We start from the raw sequence: 15,708 nt of genomic DNA, 5'->3' as shown, positions 1-15,708 counted from the left end.
GTTTGACATCCCAAGTGGCACAATTAAAACATTTTAGTTTTATTTAAGATTTATAAAAGTTTTATTATGGTAAATAAGAAGATGATGGTTTTAAAGTTACCTTGTAGAAATACTACCAGAACTTTAAAACTGTTAAGCATTTGTCACTAGTTTTAAAGTATCTAATAAGAGTATCAAATAAGACTAATTAATCTTAATAGATAATGGTTTAAAATGGTTTAATCTCAGTTAACTTTAAAACTAATTAGTTTTATGAAGAAATTCCCGACTCTTTGGTTTTATTAGATTCTAGTTTGTTACCTCTTAGTTTTATTGCAGTTTTAAAAATTTTCCTAATATGACTAATAAAACCTATTATTAAAACTACTTGAGTTCAAGACTATTATGTCAGTAAAACATGTGCCTTGAAACTATTTTTTTTTTAGTTTTCTTTAAAGTTGCTTTCTTAAAAGCAATAATTAGTAAGCTATATTAAAACCAAACGCTCTTAACCGAATCAAATTGGTTATCGTAAAGACTAAACTATGCTTCTTGTTAGAAACAATAAAACTCTTCTTGCATGTCCAAAATGGTCGGTCATTTATTTTAAAGCAAAACAGTGTTGTAGTGTGTTTTAAAAACTGAAAGTACAGTTAGTATGGAAGAAATAAATAAGTCTCAAGTACTTAAAATATAAACGAATTGGAAATTTCAAAAGAAAAATACAACACACACAGCACTACGAGCGACGCCTCGATTTTAGGTTAGATTCACATTAAAACCGAGTGGCATTATTGACAGAAGCATTAAAACTAAACGGTTTTAATTCCAAGGCAACCTTGCTTTCATGTAGATAGATATGCTCTTGGAAAGGTATAAAATAAAACCATTTGATCTTAACAGTTCTCTGTCGATAGACCAAAGAGTTTTATTTTGATTTCAGCCATATTGCTTTCTGGGGATGCTGAAAGCCATGATAGATTACAGTATAAGGCTTACAAAAAAATTATAAATAAGCGCAGTTGCTTAAGAAAACAAATTAGGAAGGTTTTTATTTTTGGTTTTATTGACCTCTTTCAGAGTGGGCCCTTTTATGCTGAAAGCGATTTTATTGCAACCTAAGCCAAGCCGCACACCAAAGAAACATGAAACGAAAAACATGTTTCATAAAAAGAAAACACTGCTAAACAAATCTCAAAGTCCGCCTACCAATGAAACGAGTGTGATTCATGCTCATGACACATTTTTATTTTCGGAGAGTTTCATAAATGGCCGGACATATATTTGTTTAGCAGTGGTTTATTTCCATGAAACGTAATTTACGTTTCATGTTTCTTTGATGTGCGGCCTGCCTTAAGGTTTACTTAAAAACCAAATGGTTTTAATTTTAGTTTTATTCTACAGTTTTAAAGCATCCTTAAAAGACTTAGTAAACCCGTTCGGTGCTACTTGGGATCATTACCTTAACTACGATATTTCCTGCTCTACTATGATAAACTTTAGTATAAATAAATATGGCATATAAACATAAATACATTTAATTTATTGATATTTTATTCAATGTTTCCGCTGTATTTTATATGAAAACCTGTGAAGCTGTTTATAGCGTAGTATTTTCGACTCCATAATAAAAAGATAAGAGTAGCCATTTTTCATATAGAATTACCTTTCTAGTTTATCTTGGATTGTGCTATGTACTTTATTTATGGCCGACCTAAATTTCAGGACAACTGACGTAATAATATCTAGCGAGTGCAAGCGATACTATAATTTTAAATCAAAAATTGATATGTTGAGCGCAAACTAATAGTATTTTAGCCAAGCCAAGCGAGGACTGCAACAGATATGTTTTTTTTTGTAAACTGTTATTGAAATTATTGATTTGTATTGGGTTTAATATACAACTTTATATTGAAATAGTTTCAAGATGAAGTTCTAAACATAATACTTTTCAATAAAGTTTCTTTTAATAATAGATGAAAATCTCATAACTATTTATTAGAATCTTACAAATAAAAGGCAGATATCGACCACAGTTATTTTAATCCGGTCAACTTAGACATCAAAATGCTTGGCAAATAACAAAAATTGCCGGAGAGCCAAATTTTGGTGGAGAGCTAGGGTATACCATAACAAATAAAGTTTAAAAAGTCCCTATCGATCCCATGTGTGCGTCAAAAGTTATTCGGGGTCAAAGGTAAAAATTTGAGATTTTTTGGATTTTTTTCGAAAACGGAAAGTTTTATCAAAAAAACCCTCAAACCAAAGTTGTAGATCTTAACATTCTCTACAAAAATTGTCCTTACAATTTTTTTCCTAGGAGTTACCATTCCTGAGATATCGCGATTTTAAAAGTTACTTTATACATTATAATATGCACATATAAGCCACGTATACATATGTGGCCCTTAAGACAAGTATAAATGTCTATTTGTGTCTCTTTTATATAGTATATCATACTATTCTGAAAATATTTCTTCAAAAGGTAATCAGTCCCAAACTGAATTTCCTCTATCCACGTGGCCTTGAAAAACATTTGGCTATAGGTACCATTGTTTAAAAAAAACAGATTGTCTATTATAGGCAATGGCTACATACAGTATTGTCCGTAGGTCTGGTTCATAATATTATATCTGTTTCTCTGGTATAAGTGTGATAAGTAAATGGGTTTACGGAATGCATGCAATGAATACTGTGTGTGAGGGGTTGCAAGTTCTTGCTAATGTTCGAATGGACACAACAGATCAGCATGTAGATGCAAGTGACTCGCGGCTCATAAAAGATGCTAAAGATATTAAAAAACTTCTAGACTGGTTTTCATCACATGATCCTTTTCTTAAAATTAATAAAATCATATCTATTGCTTCTGGAGTTGTTGGTGATGATAAGATTAATTGCCATAAAGCTCGTGAAGTTGGGATTGCTTCAATGGCTAAAATGACAGGTGAAACATTTAATAATATAAAATTAAAACGCTCTGAAAAAGTACTCCCTCTTTTAGCTGCGAGTAGCACCGTGAAAGTTCACGAAGAAGAAGTAGCTATAGATCCTGTATTATTATTTCAACGCATGAGTATCACTGAAGCTTTTGAGGATGAGATTGAAAAATTTTTTGAGTATGAATTAGCTCCTTACCCCTTATCACTTTTCGATGCAGCTGGAATGCGTAAAACAACAAAGTCAGCAATTTATGATTGCTTTGAATCAGTCAATACTGAGGTTGATCGTAGAAACGCTACTTACATTATTGATGGAGGGTACCTACTACATCACGTTGTGTGGGATCGAGAAGAAACCTTTAGCGTTATTTTTGATAAATATGTTCAGTATCTACGCAGATATTACGGGCTTACAGTGACAGTGGTATTTGACGGCTACAATGACTCGACAATGAATATTAAAGCTGCAGAACAACGTCGTCGAACTACAAAAACATCATCGGGTCCCGAGATTATCTTTGATGAAAATATAACAGTTCCAGCGAATCAACAACAATTTTTCGCCAACATTAATAATAAATCTCGTTTCATTTCCATGTTAACTGACAAATTAACAGCTGCGAATATTGAAGTGAAGCAAGCTGAAAATGACGCAGATGTCCTTATAATTGAGACAGCAATTGAAAAATTTAAGGCAACAAACACAACAATTGTAGTTGGTGAAGATGTTGATTTGTTGGTACTGATTACTGCAAGGACTCCAGTAGATAAAGTTATTTATTTTCTGAAACCTGGAAGGGCTCAACAGCGAACAGAGATATATTCTTCGAATAGTTTATCGGCTTATCCCAAATGCCAAAATTACATTTTATTTTTACATGCGATAACTGGCTGCGACACTACGTCCGCAATGTACAGAAGGGGCAAAACGTCAGTACTTAAATTATTCGAAAAAAAAAAAGATTTGACTGACTGCTGTAAAGTTTTTATAGAACTTGATTCTACACCGCAAACAATAATTACGGAAGGAATTCGCTTTCTTCTTGCGGTTTATGGAGCTCCAAAAAAAATATTTGTCTTGATAAATACCGATACTTAACTTTTGTAAAAAATACGCGAAACAAGAAACAAGTACAACTATCATGTCTTCCTCCAACATCAGCATCTGCTTTTCAACATTTGTATCGAGTATATTATAAAGTTCAAACATGGCTAGGCAATGAACTGAATCCAGAAGACTGGGGTTGGAAAATAATAGATAATACTCTGGAACCGATTAAAACCTTACTCCCACCTGCTCCAGAAAAACTCCTCAACACTATTTTTTGCAATTGCAAAAAAGGTTGCAGTGCCAAATGTGGATGTAAAAAAGTCGGCTTGCTGTGTTCTCTAGTGTGTACCAACTGCCAAGGTCAGTCTTGCTCAAATGTCCAGTTTAGTACAACAGAGGAAGACTCCTGTGATTTTAATGAAGAGACCAATGACTCAGTCACATTTGAACAATTTTTGAACATCCAGCAAGAGGAAGAGGAAGCGGATGAAATCGAAGAATACTTGACTGTTGAAGTAGACTTTCAAGAATATGAATCTGATTAAAATATCTAAAGAAATCAAAACAATAGTTAATCTAATAATCAATAGCAATATCAATAATCAATATCAATAATAAGGTAATATCTAGAACTTGACCGGTATTGTTTCCTTAAATTATCCTAAAATTGTCAAAACAGTTAGTGGAGTAGGCCTACAGGGGAAACCAAGATAAAAAAAAACGCGCCGAGTACACTACCTCACAGGTGGTGTGGAAACGTGTGCATATCATGTACAGTCGAACCTGCTTATTAGAATACCTGTTATAGGAATATCCCGGTTTAAGGAATAGAAATTTGAGGTCCCGCAACGTTTCTACTAGCAACCAAGGATTTGTTATTAGAATAACTCGGTTATACGAATACTTTTGCTTGGCACCAAGGCTATTCCAATAAGCGGGTTCGACTGTATAATGTGACTCTTTGAATCGCGATATCTCAGGAATGGCAACTTTTAGGAAAAAAATAGTAAGGACTATTTTTGTAGAGAATTTTAAGATCTACAACTTTGGTTTAAGGTTTTTTTTTTATAAAACTTACCGTTTTCGAAAAAAATCCAAAAAATCTCAAATTTTGACCTTTGACCCCCAATAACTTTTGACGCACACATGGGATCGATGGGGACTTTTTAAACTTTATTTGTTATGGTATACCCTAGCTCTCTACAAAAATTTGGCTCTCCGGCAATTTTTGTTATTTGAAATGTCTATATAGACCGGGTTATTTATTAAATCTTGCTCAAGTTCTTTCGCCCTCAGTGGCGAATATATAAATAACGTTGAAGACTTACTTCGTCAAAAAAAAAGGAAGCTATTGAGCACATCCGAGAATGTCGTATTGAATACAATTTAACACTGTGGACAAAGGCCAGATTATAATAATTGTTCGGGTGCTACATTATCGGCTACGTTTGGAGGTAAAATGGTTCTTGGTCTTTAGAATTTCTTTTTCTTCTTCTTAAATTTGTGTAAACATGACTCTGTCTATTGTTTCAATGACACTCCAGTAAGTTGTCGTTCCATCGTTTTCGTGGCCTTCCCACTAATCATTTCGTTCATTTGGAAGAAGAGGGTTACATCTCAAAATGTTAAAGTTCTTTTTTATTGCATCAATACCTTCCAAATAATGACTTCTACTATACTATGGAAAAATAGTTACATGTGTAAGTACAGTAGTATCCGAGAGATGGCAAATGTAACTCTTTGGTTTTCCCCTAACTTTCTTTACAGAACGTTATTTGCTTTAACGAAAACAGTTATATCTTGGAATATAATAGACAAAAATAAGTTAATTTAATTAAAAGGGTGATTTATTTTTGGAATATAGAGTTATAAGTAAAGATATAACCAATTTTCTTAAAAGTTATAACACTAAAAGTGAACAGTATGTTCTGATAGAAGGATACTTTCTTAGTTGTACCTTTTTTTTGGATAATTTATTATAAAAAAGAAGCAATATAATGTGCGTAAAAAGTGGTGTTGTGAAGTGTAACCATATTCTTTATAGTTATTTTGTTATAGGTATAGTTGAGTCCGGGAATCTTTACCCGTGCGTCATCATTTAAAGCATACGAAATAAGTCGATGATAAGTCGGAAATTGAAATGTACTAAACGCAACAGCAAGTAACAGTAGGTGACTTGCTGTTGCATTTAGTAAATTTCAATTTCCGACTTATCATCGACTTATTTCGTATGCTTTAAATGATGACGCACGGGTAAAGATTCGCGGACTCAACTGTATGTGAATTATCTTTTTTTGCATTGGGTAAATTATTATAAATTAAACTGTAGTATTATTTAAGGATTAATTTAATTTAACAACAAATTATTGTTGTCTTTAATAAAGAAACGCAATGTTTTCCTGAGTACTAATTTAAGTTTTCACAAAATTTGTAAAGAAAAACAATTATTAGGTACTATTATTGCTTTATGTTTCATTTTGTGTTGTACGAACTATTTAATTAGTTTTTTTAAATGTTTTATTAATAAGTTTTATTAAATCATAATTGATATAACGGCATTTTTAATAATACTTTATTAATATAATTCCTAAAATGTAACTTTATAAGCAAACATAGTGTATTAAAAAGATAATAATTCTTTATTCAGGAAGGTTATATCTAAGTTTTTTTTCTAAACCTGATATCTTAAAAAATAAAATTCTCGTCAGAGCGATAAAAAGATCAGAAATCTATCATACTCAATCATTAAATCCTATAATATCAATAAACACTGCACAAAATAAATTAAATAAACTAAGATGAATCTTATAACCTTTCTACTTAAAAAGTGAAAATTCTTAGTTATAACCCTCTTCTTCCAAATGAACTATTTTTATTAGGGAACGGTCTCTCACCGTCCTTACTACTCTATTTTTTGTCATTCGGGTTATGTGGTCATTCCATTGTACTCTTCAGTTTCTTAGACAGTTATTAATGTTTTCCAGCTTGTATCTTCGTTGAATATATTTATCTACTTCTAGCTCCGCCCCAAATCCATCGATTTTTCGAAGGGTTTTCATCTTTACTATTTCTGGCATTCTTTTTGTCCTCTCTGTGTCAGGTCATGTTTGTATCGTGTATGTCAATTTTGGTCTGATGACTGATGACTGTTCTGTAAATTCTGCCTTTCATTTCTTTTCTGATATTTTTCTTTCTCCATATTATTTCATTACAATTTATTTATATTTATTATTAAGTTTATGTTGTACTTGCAGTGAGACGGGTTGAAATAACAAATATATTTAACAACAGTTTATTAATGTAAAAAGCTGTTACTGTTGAACAGTAAATAAGAAAGTTTGGAAAATTAATAACAGAACGGGTTTTGTATTTATCATTTTACCCAGTACCGACTGTTACAGGTGGGAACAATAAGATAACTAATACTATGATAATACTAAAACGGAAACGAAGATCTAAGAAGAACAACCAAAGCAAAAGATGTTATCGAATCGATCGCAAATCAATATGAAAATGGGCAGGACAAGTAGCAAGAGAAAGCGAGGAAGAGGGCAAAGAGAATAATACAAACAAGAGCACATAAACGAGGCATAGGAAGACCGCAAAAATATGGATCGACGACATTAAAGAAAAGACAAGAAAAATCAGGCAACAGACAGCTCAAAACAGGCGAATATGAAAAAGGATAGGCCTATATCCAGGACTGGGTCACAAGAGGCTGCTAAAGAAAATGATGATAACAGTAAGGTAATTTTACTACTAAGGTTAAAGACAAGAAACGAAATATATGCACTAAAGTTTGATTTTTTACAAAATATGCTTCTCCTTAAAATACTCTTTCCTTAATATAGCTTGACTACTATACTTGCAAACCTTTCTCTGTCCTCAGCTGCTCAAAATTTAGCCCTGTCCATTATCGGATGTTTTTTAGCCCCGATAGTTTTTTCCTTAGTTCTCTCTTTCCCTCGATCTTTTCTTTCGCTATTAGTTGAGCAAATCGGTACTTATTTCTCAGTATGTAGCCTAGGTATGATGTTTTTCTAACTTTCACTGTGTTGAAAAGTTCTCTTTCCTTGCCTATCCTATGAAACACTGCTAAACTATTAATTTACAAAATATGCAATTTATATTTTTCTTTCTTTCTTTCTTGCTCCCCTTTTTTGTACTCTATCTATCAGGGTGTTGGATTTGGGATCGCTATTTTAATTTACATTAACCCATCTCTTCCATTCTTTTCTGTTTTCTGCCATTATTTTTAATTCCTCGAGTGATTTTCCTTTAACTTTTCCCGCCTCTACTATTTGCTGTATCCATTTTTTTCTTGGTCTGCCTCTTTTTCTTTTAACAATGTTCCTTGCTTCGTGGACTCTTCTCGTAATTCTGTTGGGTTGCATCCTCATCAAATGCCCATACCAATTCATTTGTCTCTTTTTTAGTTTATTCTTAATTGGTTCTTGGTTGGCCATTCTCCTAATAGTCTCGTTGCTTAATCTATCCCATTTTGTCTTTCCAACTATTCTTCTTAAATGTCTCATCTCCATTGCATTTATTCTGCTCTTGCTATGCAATTTATATAAATATATGTATAATTGCAAAATCCCAACTTTACCTACAATATGTTGAAGTATCAGAAAGAATAAAATTACTGTATATTCTATTTCGTCGATGAAAATCAATTTCCTTCCATTTTAAACCCACCAGAGCTCGCCTTCAATGAAAAGGGATCTTTTAAATTAACCAAAATAAACAAAATTTTAATTGGAAGTTTGTTTTTTATGGTTTACATCGTTATAATCTGTTTTTAACATCCTGCTTTTATACGGGATAATAACATCGTCAATTTGTCAGTATAAATGAGAGAACCTTTCTTAGATTACTAAAATTCTCCACTTGTTAATTCCAACGAAAAGTCAATTAAACTTTGAAAAACAAAAACCCCAACTCATTGCCCGTTGCTCAGGGCAGCTTAGTAGAGCTAACGAAATGAAATATAAGGCATTTTGTTTTATTCCTACGCTATTAAAAAAAAACAATTTCAATATTGCGAAATTTTTAAAGCTTCTTAGTAACAAAAAGTTATATTTGTTAAAATAGTATACAGATACATTTATTTAATAATTAATTGGGTTGGTTAAAAATTTATTTTTCCAAATTAGTTATTAACAATTTCAATTTGTGCTGTTGTCCCCCTGTACGAAATATGTACATAGGTGAGAGTATGAATATACTTTTAGAAGGCGTGGACTGTAGTTAGGGATTGCTACTTTACTAGTTCAAGTGGGAGTATAAAGGTTTTATACGGACAATATTCATATGTATCATAAAGTCTTACCAAGTTGTGAAATCTTGTCCGGAACACTGAAGCCGGTCGCATACGAGATTACTGTTTCCGTACCACGTGCCTCGCGTTTTGATTGTTGCGAAATCGTGTATGGCGTCAAATTCGAATTACTGTTCGTGCACGTATTGCTATTGTTCGTTTCAGCCAAAAAGAAAGGCTGGACCGTCAAGAAATGAACGGTACCGACTTGATACGTCGAAAGATCGTGGCGAAGAGATTGCACCCTCACGTGTTAGTGGTACTTGTTGACCGTCGAACGGCTGATGAGAGAGAGAGAGAGAGAGAGAGAGAGAGAGAGAGAGAGAGAGAGAGAGAGAGAGAGAGAGAGAGAGAGAGAGAGAGAGAGAGAGAGAGAGAGAGAGTAGAGAGATTGCACCCTCACGTGTTGTAAGAGGTAATTCTCAATCCCAAATTGTCTGTCTGTAAGGGTGAGGAGAGAGGATAAGAAATAGGAGGGATTAAATAGTGCTATTGAACAGGGCTGGCTTGAGATTTATTTAAAGTTAAGGGTTTTAATAAGAGATTAAACACAGGAAAAAATATGATAATATTTTTGACATGTGAAAATTGAACACCCCCGTTCTCAAGCAAAATTAAAATTTTGTGTACATTTTTATAGAAGCTATTAATAATTTTCAAAAAATCGAAATTTTTGAAGGTATTTTTGCAATAATTAAGTAACAAATAATTAAGCAACGTAGAAAGGGGAAAGAGTGTGAAATTCTCATGATCATCAAAACTAAAAAATTGGAATATCTAGGACATGTAATGAGAAATCAAGAACGTTACGGCCTTCTCCAACTGATTATTCAAGGGAAGATAAATGGTAAGAGAGGGCCGAGAAGAAGACGCATTTCCTGGCATCAACATTTACGAAAGTGGTATAACACGACTACCACTGAACTGTTCCGCGCTGCTGTAAACTAAGTTAAGATAGCCATGACGATCGCCAACATCCAGAATGGATAGGCACTTTAAGAAGGAGAAGACGCATCAAATTAACAAAAGTAACTCTACAAACAACATTCGTTTAGAAGTATTTATTAATACCGACCAGAAAATCTACACTTTCTGGATAATTTTTGTCCAGAAAATACCGTTTTGCCGTTCATGACGTTAGGGACTGGCAAAAGCTCTTTCCGGTCCCTAAACGAAGTAATAACTGGTTATAATGAATCCTAATTCTATATTTGGTGCTTTAATAATAGGCTTTACAACCAGAACATTTATTGTAAATTCCAAAAGAGATTTGAAACTTTACAGTAATTATTTGCAATTGAGGCCACCGGATATTAATCATAAATGGCTACTTATTTTTTTAACGAGAAGTGTTCAACCCAAATGTTAAAATTGCATTCTATGAAAAAAGCCCCTAGCAAACTCGCCTTTTATGCTAAATTTGGAATGGAAAAAGGATGGAAATCCTCTACTGTAGCAGAAGGCTACCTTGAAGATTCAATAAAAAACAAATTTGATACAGGAAACCTATCAATGCAAGATAGTCCATAAAAATATACAGGAAACTAATTTTGTTAAACCACTACAAAAAATATAACAATTCCCAGCATTTTAGACGCATCTTTCCTTCAGATATTTAAAAGTCAGTGTTTTTTTTTAGTCTCCCCAAGCTTCCAGTGCTCGCTTGCGGCTCGCCTTGGAATCTGCTTGGCTCAACCTGAAAATCACCACTTTCCGGTCTTGTAACGTAAATAAATATTTCTATGCTTTTTCAGTAAAATTGTGGCACTTTTCCATATAATTTACCGATCCTTCATAAAATAAAACAACGATATTACATTGTTTATATACGGTTTCAATTTTCACATGCGACAAAAAATCTAACAATTTTCGCTGCATTGCAATGATTTCTCTTAAACTGTCTTCATCTTTCTCTATCCTCTGCAACTCTGAAACAAAGGTATAGATGAACTCCGACCTCTTCTGCAATGAAGTTCACATACCTTGTTGGTGATCTTAACCATGGCAAAAGTAAGAGGTGATTTGTTCAGTCACAAAGTGTCGATGCCTACTTATAACATGTAACTGTCTAAGAATAGATTTATTGCTTCTTCTGGTGGTTCAGGGTATTGGAAACATTCTTCGCCAGCAAAACATTTCGAACGCGTCTATAGTGCGTTTATCAATTTCCTTCAGAGACCAGCATTCAGATCGATATAGAAAAATGGAGACCATGTTTTTACAAGACTTACTTTGTATCCATGGTGATGTCCGAGCTTTTCCATACTTTGATGAGCTTGGTAATTGCTTCCTTGGCCATGGCCGACCTTCGTTTTGGTTTTTTTGTGAATCGTCCGGGATTGATTATTAGGGTGCCGAGATACAAAAATTGATTTACCACTTAGATATCATTGATTCTAACAATGTTTGGCTGGTTGTTATTTCTTCTATTTATAATCATAATCTTTGTATTTAATTTATTTACGAGTATCTCTGCTTCCAAACTTACTAGGTCTATTCGTTTTAACAGCTCTGTCAATTCTTTCAATGGTCCGGCAAAAACCTTTGTATCATCTGCGTAACTTAACTTGTTGATTCTTCTGCTGCCAATGGATATGCCCCTTTCCATTCTGAGATTGCTTCGCTCATAATGGATTGTCCATAATTCGTTAAACAGAATTAAAACTATTTGAAATATAAACTATTTGTAATATAAACTACTTTATCTGTATTTTAGTTTCATTTTAAGACACGTTAATGGACCCTCATCCATTTAGCTTGAGATTTCATGACATGAAAAGATAAATAAATTTATATTTATAGTAATTTGTAAATTGATAACTAAAGACCGGATTATATGTTTTTTGCATATCGAAAACCATCAAAGATACAATCAAACGCTTCAGGATGTGGACGAATTATGATAATTAAAGGCGTTTGACACTAATTTAATTTTACATATTTAGAATATTTTCGGTTTTTTAACATATTTTAATGGGGTGAACATATTTTCGACCGTTTGACATATTTTGGCATATTTTTAACATATTTTGGCATATTTTTAACATATTTTGGCATATTTTGACATATTTTTGGCTGTAAACAGCTTGACACAGTTAACCATGTAACAATGGTTAGGTTTTTAAATGATGCATTCATGAACTTTTTCCTTCCCGACATTGTTCCAGCTAACAAAATCTTGCTTATGGTTTCCGATGCTGCGTCATACATGGTCAAATCTTGCCAACAACTAAAAGTTTTATATCCCAATTTAATTCATGTGACGTGTTTGGCGCATGGTTTAGACTTTTAGACAGAGTGGCGGAAGAAATTCGAAATTCATTTCCTACATTTAATAGTTTAATTAGTAACGTGAAGAAAATATTTTTAAAATCGCCTTTAAGGATTCAGATATATAAAGAAAAATTTCCAAATACTCCTTTGCCACCGGAGCCTATAATCACAAGTTGGGGAACATATTTAAAAGCTGCCTGTTTTTATGCGGAACATTTTCTCCCCATAAAAGAACTAATTTTATGTTTTGAAGAAACAAATATTGGTGCGATTTTAAAATGCAAATCAATTTTAGAAAACAGAATCGTTTCCACTACAAGAGTCCCTTAATTTAATTCAGAAATTTAAGGAAAACGCTGAAGAAGTTTCTGGAAAAATTGGACAATCAATAAATAAAAAATGGATTGAAACTTTACAGAAAAATAGTGATTTAAAATTATTATTACAGGAAGCAAACCAAATTATTTGTGACGATTTTGATGTCACTACCAATTTAAATGCGGAGATTGTTAAAGTTATAAAATTTGCATCAATCACATCAGTTGATGTTAAACAAAGATTTTCAACATACAAATTACTACTAACGGATAGGCGACATAATTTTACTATTGAAAATATTTTAAAAAATTGTGAATTGTTTTTATAAGAAGGAATAAAATGTAGAAACGTAAGTAATAGTAATAGGTACTAGATAGGTATACATTCGTATATTTAGGTTAATTTTGTCAATATATGTACTTACCGTTATTTAATAAAACTTTTATACATTTTTTAATGCACATTTTCTTCTTAATTTAAAATATTTTTCACATATTCCACATATTTGGAACATATTTTAAACTTTTAGGGAATATTTTCAACATATTTTACTCATATTTCAGACATATATATGCACATATTTCAGTCAAAACAGGAACATATAATCCGGTCTTTATTGATAACACAAAAACATAGCCTATACGTTCCCTGTAAGTTATTGAATGATTTAGTAACCAAAATCAAGTGCACTTTCTGTTAATTATTTTTATATCTAGTTTTAAAGCTTAAAAACTTAATATCTCAAAACTTGTCTTTTTGGACCCTCATCCATTTATTCTTAAACTCTTCAAATGTTTATATTACTGAATAGAAAATTCAATGACCTTTCAAATGAGCTAGCACACGAGTCACACGACCCCTATTCCCATTTAAAAAAAATCCTCGATTACGTCATCACGCCCAGATGGATGACGTCACTATTATGACATATATGCCAAAGTATCGTAATTTAAAAATAAAATCAACCTGTATCGGGATTTTTCCTTAAAGTCACCGGTTTACGAAATAATGAATTTATTCCGTACATTTGCACCATACTGTATATTATATAGCTATTGTTAGTGTTCCTGTACCTCCACGAGGTATTTTACGTAAAGGAAAAAAATAATTAGTCACTTTCAAATGAATTGAAAAAGACTGTATGACTTGTACACACTTCTAAGTAGGTCAAACCGGCAAACAGGTGTATGTTCTCAAAAAAATTGATAGTGTGTAAAAAAATTTTTATTAATCAGCTAAGTACTTTCAACACATTACGAGCCATCATCAGAACTTCATCCTATTATAAATCCTTCATAGAAGAGCAATTGCCAAACAACACATTAAAAAACATAGATTCTGGGCAAAGACACAGATCTCGGGTATAAAAACCCCTTAAAATGAATAAATTCACATCTAAATTATTTCTATTTTTAAAAAGATAATATGGCTGCGTCAAACCATTGTGAGTTCAGTTCACTGTTGTTTGGCAGTTTCTCTTCTATGAAGGATTTATAATAGACCGAAGCTCTGATGATGACACGTAATGTGTTGAAAGTACTTAGCTGATTAATAAAAAAAATTTACGTACTATCAAGTTTGCTGTTTGCCGGTTTGACCGACTTTCAAATAAATCTTTTGTTTTCTGCAAAAATAAAGTCAATTTAATTTACGCAAGTTACATCAAGACGTTGTAGAGAAATTATTTTCAATTTTAACGAACCAATCAGTGTAATGATAATATGACGACGATTCTCTATTTCTCAAAGCATCTCCAATAGCACAGAAAGATTCACTTTGATACTGACTTCTCCCTTTGTTTCAGCTCATCGGAGGATGAGGACGGTGACGAATTACTTCCTCGTTAACCTTAGTACAGCTGACCTCCTGCTAACCACCTTCAACTGCATCTTTAACTTCATTTATATGTTACAAAGGTAAGACAATTCTATATGATTATGTCTTAAATTCCTAGGATGTGGATAATGTAAATAGTTTTATTTTCCAATTTAGTTAATGTATTTAATCAATACAATTTACAATTACAAAATAATTTACAATTGAATCAGATCAATTTTATCTGATTTCGTGAAGTGATTTTAAGACTATTTTAATCTGTTGCTTACTGTTTAGTGGTGTGATAAATTAGTGTAGAAGAGTAGAAATTCCAAATAGGTTGCAATAAAAATCTGGTTTTGTGTTTTATAAAAGACAAGCACGTAATGGGTAATTTTATGGTTTACCATCTAGTAGTTAACAAATTAAAATAATATTTACAATGTCTAATATATTATTCTGTCACGACATCTTAAAATTTGCAAATTAGTTCAGGGAAATACGTTTGTCTCAGGACATCTAAGCAGCCAAGTGTATGACGAGATCTTCCGATAATATACAACTATAGTAAACAATGGATATATTTTTTGTAGAAATAGCGTCCAATTTTTAAACTATTATTATGGTAGGGGAGCAAAGTATGCAAAATGTGCAGTCACTCGAGCGCTTTCCCCTCACCGTGGAAAGTCGTGTTTGGTAGCATTCGATAGATTTTTGAAAAATATTGAGTATGTATTTTTCAGTTTTTGGATCTGTCATGTATTTCCCGAAATATTCGCTTTTTTTTTGTGAAACTTTTTGACTCACAGATTTCCTTGCACCCCGCACAAATCGTCAGATTTTTGAAATATACACTGTTTTGCATGTACTTAACTTACCTTATATTAATCTGACGATTTCGAGTTTTTCTAAGGTTACATTTTTTTTCGGACCCCCCTTAACAATGAGGTACATTGTTAAGGGGGGTCCTTAAGTTATAATGTTAATACTTAGCATTAAGAGCCAATATATGG

General features: G+C 32.5%; 1 protein-coding gene across 1 annotated transcript in view; it reads left to right on the top strand.

Annotated features, from left to right (window-relative positions):
* LOC126879895 (tachykinin-like peptides receptor 86C) overlaps positions 1 to 15,708 on the top strand; it is an 883,727-nt gene that overhangs the window by 259,399 nt on the left and 608,620 nt on the right. The window contains exon 4 of the mRNA XM_050643239.1: positions 14,685 to 14,796. Coding sequence (XP_050499196.1) covers positions 14,685 to 14,796 — 112 coding nt within the window. The remainder of the gene's footprint in view (positions 1 to 14,684; positions 14,797 to 15,708) is intronic.

The sequence above is a fragment of the Diabrotica virgifera genome, chromosome 2, assembly GCF_917563875.1.
Source record: "Diabrotica virgifera virgifera chromosome 2, PGI_DIABVI_V3a".
NCBI lineage: Eukaryota > Metazoa > Arthropoda > Insecta > Coleoptera > Chrysomelidae > Diabrotica > Diabrotica virgifera.
This window is presented reverse-complemented; position numbering and strand designations above follow the sequence as displayed.